At 42.2% G+C, this 10,366-nt stretch overlaps 1 protein-coding gene across 3 annotated transcripts in view; it reads left to right on the plus strand.

Moving 5' to 3' along the window:
- The window catches only part of STX2 (syntaxin 2), a 29,532-nt gene extending 19,846 nt beyond the window's left edge, over nucleotides 1-9,686 (plus strand). For 2 of the 3 annotated variants that reach the window (XM_053368988.1, XM_053368985.1), the window contains 3 exons: nucleotides 2,703-2,813; nucleotides 6,136-6,263; nucleotides 7,438-9,686. In XM_053368988.1, the coding sequence (XP_053224963.1) occupies nucleotides 2,703-2,813; nucleotides 6,136-6,219 (195 nt within the window). In that variant the 3' untranslated portion in view covers nucleotides 6,220-6,263; nucleotides 7,438-9,686. The remainder of the gene's footprint in view (nucleotides 1-2,702; nucleotides 2,814-6,135; nucleotides 6,264-7,437) is intronic. The other variant, XM_053368987.1, reaches the window with a different exon arrangement.
- The last annotated feature ends 680 nt before the right edge of the window (nucleotides 9,687-10,366 follow it).

Genomic DNA, 10,366 nt, shown 5'->3' on the forward strand with positions numbered 1-10,366 from the left:
CTCAAGTCTCCAAGTAATGTGATGCTTTGGGTGGGCTCTGTGGTTTTTCAAGTTAATTAGACTCCTATTGGGGGCTTTTAGCAGTGCAGAAGTGAAACGTTGAATGAGCTTTTTAACACTTTGCTGTTTATTGCTGCTGATAATGTCTGCTGACGGACAGAGCTGCACAGGTAACACTCCTGCAATATTCCCATTTTTTCCCCATGTGCCATTTCCCGAGTTAGTTCATCAAACATGATATATTATATGTATATATATACTGGCATTCTAACTGGAATTGCTTTAAAGGAAGTTCATGCAGGGATATCTTATGCCTCCAACCTAGCCCTGAACCAGCAAGGACAGTCTCTGAGTGTTTGGAGAAAACTGAAAATCTAAACGTGCTCTCCCTTACGAATAATAATAATAATAATAATAAATTTGTACCCCGCCCATGTGGCTGGGTTTCCCCAGCCACTCTGGGCGGCTTCCACAAACACTAAAAATACACTAAGATGTCACAGATTAAAAACTTCCCTGAACAGGGATGCCTTAAGATGTCTTCTGAATGTCAGGTAGTTGTTTATCTCTTTGACATCTGATGGGAGGGTGTTCCACAGGACGGGCGCCGCTACTGAGAAGGCCCTCTGCCTGGTTCCCTGTAGCTTTGCTTCTCGCAATGAGGGAACCGCCAGAAGGCCCTCGGCGCTGGATCTCAGCGCCTGGGCAGAATGATGGGGGTGGAGACGCTCCTTCAGGTATACTGGGCCAAGAATTAGCTCTCTTGTTCTGACCTTGTTCACTATAGCTTTCAGCAAGAGTGTTTCCCAGCAGACTGCTGCGTAGTTCTGGTCTGTCTATTCCCCCACACCATCTTAACAGCACCTGCATTCTGTTACCTTATCTCCTGGTGCATAGAGAGAAGCCTAAAAAGTGGACATGGAACAGGAAATCCACACTACCGCCAGCGCCTTCCATTGACGTGAATGGCAGCATGGCCTCTTTCTGCCTGTTATGATGGCAGGTGGGAGGCTTTATTAATCTTAATTAGTTTCTTAATTTTTTTATTTATACCCTGCCCTCCCTGGCCAGGGCCGGGCTCAGGGCGGCTAACACCAAATATAAATTACAATAAAACGTAATAGAAAACAACAGCAACAAGCAAACAGTTAATTAAAATACGGCTTAAAATTCAGCCTCATTTTTGTAGTAGCCCATAAATCAAGACCATAAAGGGAGGAAACATCAGATATTCACCCGAGCCAGCTGTCCATGCTGGTCCTACATGGGCCAGCAAAAACGCCAAGGCAAAATTTATATACCAAATCCCATATAAGGGGTCAGAGTGAGTCTAAGCTGAAGGCCAGGCAGAACAGCTCTGTCTTGCAGGCGCTGTGGAAAGATGTCAAATCCCGCAGGGCCCTGGTCTCTTGTGACAGAGCATTCCACCAAGTTGGGGCCAGGGCTGAAAAGGCCCTGGCCCTAGTTGAAACCAATCTAACCACCTTGAGGCTCGGGGCCTCCAAAGTGTTATTTATGGAGCTTAAGGTCCTCCGTGGGGCATACCAGGAGAGGCAGTCCCGTAGGTATGAGGGTCCTAGGCAGACTTGTGCAGGACATCATCTAAGCTGAGGTGCTGTGCAGTGCGTGTCTCTGGGATGCACGTGGGGAGCATGTGTTTGGCCTGTGAAAACATGTCATCATAATAATTGGGGCATGCTTACCTTTTTTCTTTCTCACAGAAGCATAGTGACTCTTATGTGCAAACACTGTGCAGCCCAGATCTGTGTGGCAGTGGACCAAGTGTCAAATCTCGTTGACCCTCGTTGAAAACACAGAGTCACTGATCTAGCGCTGGGTGCCAGACATCTGGTGCCAGTAGGAAGTGTAATCTGGCTCACCTGAGGAATATCAGGTGTGAATGCCAGAAAAGGGAGAACATTCATCCCACTGTCCCTCTCAGTATTGAGCTTGGCCCAGCGTGCTGGTTCACTGTGAGAGAGAATGTTGCACAGAAAAGGTAGGCTGCAGACCGGGCTACTCTTGCATCCTTGGAGGGAAGGTAGTCAAGGACAGGTGAGGTGGAAAAACTTGAGCCTCGTTTTTCAATGCTGGGGTGGCATTGCAAAGAGATGCTGTATAGCAAGGTAGAGCACTTTAATTGCATAGCTTCTCTGGGAGCCCCTTCCTCAGGGGACATATTGCCTTGGAGAGCAGTCTGGTGTCACCGAAAGAGGGAGAAATAAATTTAATTTGTAGGAAATAAACTGGTTCCTTACTCTTTAGGGAGTTGCTGGTTTGAAGCTTATTAGCTGTGACACATGACAATTTTAAAAAAAGTTATGATTGCAGCACAGGAAGCTGTGTGGGTAAGGGGTGTGTTCGGGTGGATGGAGAGTGTAAGATATAAAATTTCCATGTTAGAATGCCAGTCCTAAGGAAGCATATCTCATTTTTGTAGTTATGCTTTCAATTATCAGTATTTTTTCCCATGCCTGCTTTTACTGATGTGATTTCCATATGTCTTAAGTTAAGCATCAGATGTACTACTAATAAAAACCTGCCCTTTTTCTTTAAAATGTAAATTTCATCACATAATCCATGTCGTACAATCATTTAAGTATGTTTCTTCTCGTTCTGAGCCATTAAAAAAATTCTGCAAATTTCCAACAGTGGTGAAATAAAGCTCTGTTTCTGCTGTATGTTCTTGTTTTCGCTTTAAGGGTGACATGGTCAACAGCATAGAGAAAAATGTGATGAATGCAGTTGATTATGTAGAACATGCAAAAGAAGAGACGAAAAAGGCAGTTAAATACCAAAGCAAGGCTCGCAGGGTAAGTTTTCCTGTTGGTGAGCAAGTCTTGCTTTTATTGCATGCGTAGCTAGCTAGCTAGATGTCTTTTTTATTTTGGCATGACATGCAAAATCAAGATTGCTACAAAGCCACCTTTTCTGGAGCAATCCCAAATAAATGATCGAGTTTAAGTTGGGGAAAGCACTTTTTCGTGTGTGTCACTATTATTATTATTAGTATTAGTATTAGTAGTATTCTTTCCTCACTGATGGAAGGAGTTGGAGAGAGGGTCTGTTTCTCTCTTTTCTTCTCCAAACATTTTGTGTTTATTTGTTCTATAAACTTAAGATTTCGTCCTATAAACTTAAGGGTTAGAGTCCTACTCAGAGTGGAGCCATTGAAACTGATGAACATGACTAACTTGGATCTATTGATTTAAATGAGTAAAGGTTAGTTGGATATAGCCCCTAATAAAGTTACAGTGTCAGAAATTGGCTTTGTACACCACAGTCCCGTGCATGGTTAAAGGTAAAGGGTAAAGGGACCCCTGACCATTAGGTCCAGTCGTGACCGACTCTGGGGTTGCGGCGCTCATCTCGCTTTATTGGCCAAGGGAGCCAGCGTACAGCTTCCGGGTCATGTGGCCAGCATGACTAAGCCGCTTCTGGCGAACCAGAGCAGCGCACGGAAACGCCGTTTATCTTCCCGCCAGAGTGGTACCTATTTATCTGCTTGCACTCTGACGTGCTTTCGAACTGCTAGGTGGGCAGGAGCTGGGACCAAACAACGGGAGCTCACCCCGTCGCAGGGATTCGAACTGCCCACCTTCTGATCGGCAAGCCCTAGGCTCTGTGGTTTAACCCACAGCGCCATGGTTACTCAGAAGTAAATCCTGCTGTTTTCCGGTGAGGCCTTCTCATCAGTAGTTGCTTGCTTGCTTGCTTAATGCATAGTCGCATAACAACTTTCACATGTGAACAGGCCATTGCTGATCAATGATGCAGAATCCACATTATGTCTGTGCATGTGTGAATGGGCCTTTAGGGAATTTGCTGGGCTACTGAAGTTTATTTGTCATGATTGTAGTGGACTTGCCAGAGTGTTTGGGTTGGTTTTTTTTTTTTAAAAAAAGATGCAGTGGAAACGTTGCTAATTTAATTGCATGTATTGTTACACGTTTTTCCCCAGCTTCCTTTTTCCACAAAGCCCTTCATTAGGACTAGCACGCACTTTCCCTCATTGATGGGAACTGAAATTCCACAGGGTGCCATATGTGGGTCAGAAAGTTAAGCTGACCTAATACAGTCAGAATGGGTTTATTTTAAACACACTTTTTCATTCTTTCTTTTTGACCCCAAAATGGCTTTATTGTTTTTGGGGCTAACTGTACAGCCCCACATATGAACTGGTGGGATGTTAGTAAGCTATTTTTAACTTTGACAAACGGTTTTTGGCTATTCTTGTATTGTCCGGTGGCTCTCTAGTGTGGGCAGACAATCAGTTGTAACCCCCTCACCCTGGTAAGGTCAGCTGGTACTACTGGCATGATGATGATTTATTATTTATACCCCGCCCATCTGGCTGGGTTTCCCCAGCCACTCTGGGAGGCTTCCAACAAAAGATTAAAAATACATTAAAACATGTCATTAGAAACTTCCCTAAACAGGGCTGCCTTTAGATGTCTTCTAAACGTCAGGTAGTTGTTTATTTCTTTGACATCTGATGGGAGGGCGTTCCACAGGGCGGGTGCCACTACCGAGAAGGCCCTCTGCTTGGTTCCCTGTAGCTTCACTTCTTGCAGTGAGGGAACTGCCAGAAGGCCCTCAGCGCTGGACCTCAGTGTCCAGGCTGAAGGATGGGGGTGGAGACCCTCCTTCATGATGTCACTGAGTATATTCCAAAGAAAAGAGAAAAGGGTGGATCGGGATGAAATGGTGTAGGGATATGCCATGATAACCTTCCCCATCTCCCTCTCGCAGCATTGCATTTATTTTCTATTAAAATTGCAAGGGGCTTCAAAGTTCATAAGTGATTTATGGTCTGGGGAAAACTCTGTGCTTCTGTATCCCACCTTGAGGTGCTTAGTGTGGAATACATGGAGCCATCTTGCTTTGCTGTCAAAATTTGTGAGAGGTTAATCTGAAATGGTGATGTGCCCAAGACCACCTGTGAATTTCAGGGCTATGTGAACTCGACTCTCCTTAGTCCTAGTCAAGTATCCTGTCCTCTGTGTCAAGTGTGGGGAAAAGTGTCTCCTTCAGTTCTTGAATTACAAGGGGGCATGAGAGAAGGAGGTTAGCTCTCTGAATTTTTGATGCCCCCCCAGTACTGTTTTTAGAAGATGGGAGGTGGTGGTATAGCTTGGTTCAACTGGGAAGAGAATGCATGGGGGTTATGAATGTCATTAAAGGTCCCTATCCCTCCCACACACACCCTTGGCCTCCCTTGTTTCTGCACTGGATTGCTGTTCGATGGTTGGTTATTTACAATATATTGGCAAGGCTTCCTGATACCCCATTGTTAGCAGTGGCAACCATAAAAATTGCCTCTCTTTTTTTTTACTTTCTCAATTAGACTTGGCATTTCCGATCTGTAGTAAATCAAATGTAAATTTGTGGTTGGAAACACAGTTCATAAGAACATAGGAAGCTGCCTTGTGCCAAGTCAGACCATTAGGCAGCAGTTCTCCAAGGTTTTAGAGAAGGGTCACTTTCAGCCCTGCCTGAAGATACCAGGGTTGAACGCTGGACCCTCTGCATGCAAAGCAGTTGCTCTGCAATCGAATTTACAGCCCTTCCCAATGTATGGCTTTCAAGGTTCTGTGGATAATTGACTCTCCCTCTTGTGGCCAGGATTTTGCATCTGGCTCTACCATGGCCACTATATTGCACCTGACTACTGCAGCGGTGGAAAACCCTTTTGGTTCTACAGGCCGGATCCCAGCCTTGTGGGCCAAATTGGGCCGGGCTTGTTTTCCCTTGCCCAGTGCACAATCAGAAGAGCGCCTTGGGGCTCCTGATTATGTATTGGCAATCACCGTCTGTACCTGCCCCACATCTGATGTCACACTGGATATCGAGTGTGGGGCTTGCAGGCGTGGTTTGGTGAAAAGCTGTCTCATGGGCTAAATTTAAACCCACGTTGGGCCACATTTGACCCATGAGTTTGAGGTTTCTCCCCCTGCTCTAGGGCATGGCCTTGGAGGTTCCATTAAAAAAACCCCAAAGTAGATCCAAAAAGCCTGCATTACACCATACTGACTTTTTCAGGCTGGGTGGTAGAACGGTACTTGACATTTCTGAAATGAAGCTTTTAACACCATTTTGCAAAATTGAAACAATTGCCTTACTTTCCTTTGGCAGAAAAAGTGGATAATTCTCATTATAGTGCTGGTGGTGCTTGCTGTACTTGCTTTAATAATTGGCTTGTCGGTCGGGATTAAGTGATGCTTCGATAACCTCAGCATGCAGCCTCGCTCTGCTGTTGTGCAGTAAGTACTAATCAACTAACTTGCCGTGCATGCTAACCTTTGTTCATCGGTGATAAGTGCGGTGATTTAACACACCCGCCAAGCTTGTGGGTTACACTCAACAGCTACGTCAACCCTTAAATGTGTTTGAGAGCAGAAGTCATGCGCATAGTGAGAACAGCGACACCTAGTGGCTAGCTGCTGAATATATTTCCTTCCAACGCTTCCAACAGATATTGGATGGAGTGATACCTACTGGGACTAGATCTGTTTTGTATTGGTGTAGAAACACACAAGCTTGGGGGCTTACACAGATTTCATCAACGTGTAGAGAAAGTGATGAACTGGAGAGAGAATTTGGATCTCTGCCGCAAATTGCTAACTGGGCCTCTCTTGGTCTGCATGTATTGTATATTTGATAACGTGGATGAAGCGGCTAATTTCCTTTTGTAAAGATCCTTGCTCAGCAGTAGTTGAGAATTATGTGGCATGTCCTGTCTCAAAACCCATTTCCTCCGCAGGAAGCTGCCTTACACCAGATCAGGTTGCTCAGTACTATGTACTTTAACACTTCCAGGGTCTCGGGTCTTTTCAGGCAGCTGATACCTGATCCTTGTAACTTGAAAAGTCAGAGATTGAACCTGGGATCTTGTGAGTGCAAAACATAAGCTATGCCCATTCCCCACAAAGGCTTCCGTACAGCCTTTAACATTTTAGCCCTTGGTTCTCACAACAACATAGCAAAGGCTGAGTTGTATATACTGCTGCATATTTGATCTATGTGAATACGTGCTTTGTCCCTTTTTCTTCTGTTGCCCCACCCCAGCCCCACATCTCTGTTACTTCTGCTGCTCTGTTAAGTACCTGAGACTCTGGTGTTACCACACAAAAGAAGAAACCACAAAAAATGATGCACTGTTCCATTCTGTTAAACATGGTTCTGTGTAACTCCAAATGTTTGTTGCTCCTACACCAACATCACAGTGCTCTAGTTTCTGGTTATTTTATTACATATTTGAATTCAGAAAGTCCCTTGACTTTAGTTTTTACTATATGTGATTACCACTGAAATTGCTTGCTGTCAGGTAATTATGCTTAAGTTTGGGGGTGCATATTGTAAATTCTTGCATCTTTGCATTTATTAAATAATAATAATCTGGGGGGTAAGCTAATCACAGTTTTCCTCTCTTTGCAGAAATTGGTGTTCATAATAATTTGTGTAGCCGTAATCCTTCTAATCCTTGGAATTGTCCTAGCAGCGACTTTCTCATAACGAACAGCACATTCCAAGAGTTTGGGATCTTCTGAATCACACATGCAGGGAAACCAACGTGGCCTAGTTCTTGTAAAGATGCCTTTTCTTGCCATAATGAAAGTTTCTTTTGCAGGATTGGCCATTTACTAGCTATTTAAATAGTCAATAGCACTTACGTTTTACTCCTGCAAGTTGGAACCAAATTGTAACCACAGTTGTTTTTTCTTATTCCAAACAAGAAAAAGCTGGAAAGCCTATCATATGGACATGTAACCTTAAAAGCTGCTAAATCTTTTCTGCACTAACTAATTTGAAGATGAATTCCAACTTTAGGTACATCAGTGTTACCAGTATAGAATTAGGGAATTAGTTTGTGGTTTTTTTGTTTTGTTCTTTTGCCAGAAGCATTCAGCTTTTGAAATTTGGCTTCGTTTTTTTCCACTACTAATTCATCTTCTTAGCATAACAATCTTGTTTAAAATTAAAGCAGCCACGTTCTCTAAATAACTGTTTGACTTCAATCCTAAACACATTTACTTTGGAGGTGGGTCACACTGAAGCAACTGGATTTACTCTGAAGTAAATGTCATTGAGATTGAGATGTGGCTTTCTCTTGTCTCCAGTTTTAATGTTGAAAAATGGTCTTAAACTATAGGTCTTAAGATTTGTGTGTGATATTTTTTAAAAAGCAAGTAATTTTTTATATTCATTTTTATTAGCGTCAAGGCAAACAAGTAGAAGTTGAAGTGCCTCTTTAACAGTGACCTCATCAACTCTTTGCTTTTAAAACTTAAACTCTATTATGAATAACTTTTAATCTGTGCTATAAAACTGTCTCTTTTTAAAGAAGATCCACTCCACTGTGAAGTTTGCTAAGTGCTCTCTCTGTATGTTCTTTCAGAGTTTTGTTATAAAATGCTTAAAGGACACAAGATTTCTTGAGATGAATGAGAGGTGCAGTCCATGCGAGGGAGACTTCCATTCACCTCAATGGAGGGAAGGGAAGCTTTGCATGCTTCTTCAGCCACCTCCGCTGAAGTGAATGGGGAAGGCTTCATGGGTGGCACTGATCCAGACACGCACCAGGGCCCATTGGGAAAAGGATCTTTGGGTCCACGTTCTCTTCTCTTGTGCAAGTCCTGTTAATTTTAGCAAGACCTGCAACTGAGGCTGATTTAGTGGGCCGTGTTCAAAATGCCTAGTAAGAAAATGGGCTGCAATTAAAAAAAAACGTGATGATGGAGCAAAGATACAAGTGTCTTGAAGCTTGACTTAATTTTGAAATACTTCCAATCTGCGGTGTATGCAAAGGAACTCAAATGCGCACAGATCAGATCTGCGTTAACAATATTGGGTGTAATGCAGTGAGCCACTTCTTTGCCAAGGAGCAAAAATCAAGGTATTGCTTCTTTACCATTTCTGTTTGGTCCTTGAAGAGTGGGTGGTTGATCAAGAGAAACTGGCATGTTTATACTTTAAAAATAATAATAATAATAATAATCTTAAATAAAACACGGATTTTGTTGGGGAATTGGCTTCTCAGTTTCCAAAACATGAATGAAGTGTTTGTGACGGCAAAAGCTTCGATCCAAAGAAAGTTGGTTGCACTGAAATCCTACTGAAATGAATGGGACCTAACACACATAACTTCCTCTGGATTTGGGGCCAAAGTGTCCATCTGTTAGCAACTTTTAAGCATTTCTGAAGTAACCCAGACGTTTGAATTTTGTTGGGTTTTTTTTGTATCGTGTTTATTACTGTGTAAAATATTTGTAAGTGTATTTTGATTTGCTACTGTTTAAATATAGTAATGTCGATATTTATGCTGAAAGTGAAATAAACTATAACGGGTGCCTTTTTAAAAAACCAAACCAAACCAGAATGTGGCCTTGAAATGCTTATTTCTCTGTGTTGTGTGTATAATAGATATATATATATGTAAACATAAACTGCAGGTATACTTTGCCTTGCAGTGAACATTTTTTTTTCATGTAACCTCTCATTTATTTTACTTTTTATGTATTTGAAAGACATACTGTTAAACAATTGCGACACATGCAGTGACCTAAAAAGGTGTCTGTAATAGTGGCTATTGCTGATGTGTATAAATTCTTGGCGCACTACAAATGTTCTGTGGAAAGTGTTCACCCTGAAAATATGGAGACTAGTAAATATAACATTCCAAATAAGTTTCTTGATGCTTTAAAAACACCAACATTGGATCTCTTTTTAAATATAAGATTTTTCTAAATATTTGCGTTGGGAGTCTGGAGTGAAGACATTGTGTAGCATTTCCAGGAGAATAATTGACACATAACCTTAATTGTTGTTCGTTCATTCATTCATTTCTTTAAAATGGTTGCTGAACATCTTTTGCTATTTAATGCAAACATCTGTAGGAATAAGTTACTTACTACATGTTGTAGGAATAATTAATTATTTCTGTTAAAGTGTTTTAAAGTTCCATTCCCTATGTAGCCACACCTTTTCTCTTGAAATTCCAATACGTGCACATCTTGCAGAGATTAATTTTGGAGAGGGTGGGGGGCAGGCAGGCAGAATGATACCTTCTAATAAATGCATTGAAACAAAATATTTGTTTCTTAACTTTGGAACAAACCATTAGCCACTAGGGGACAGCGATGTTGGCATTGAAGACGTGCATCATAATGTATCTAGAATCATAGAATTGTAGAGTTGGAAGGGACCTCAAGTCATCTAGTTCCTGCAATGCAGGTATCACAGCTAAAACATCCGTGACAGATCACCATCCAACCTCTGCTTAGAAACCTCACACTGTTAAGGAACATGCACTAGGCTTTAAAAACAACAACCCATCATCCATCTCTTATGACATTGGAGAGTTGCC

This window comes from Podarcis raffonei, chromosome 16 (assembly GCF_027172205.1).
Source record: "Podarcis raffonei isolate rPodRaf1 chromosome 16, rPodRaf1.pri, whole genome shotgun sequence".
NCBI classification, from domain to species: domain Eukaryota; kingdom Metazoa; phylum Chordata; class Lepidosauria; order Squamata; family Lacertidae; genus Podarcis; species Podarcis raffonei.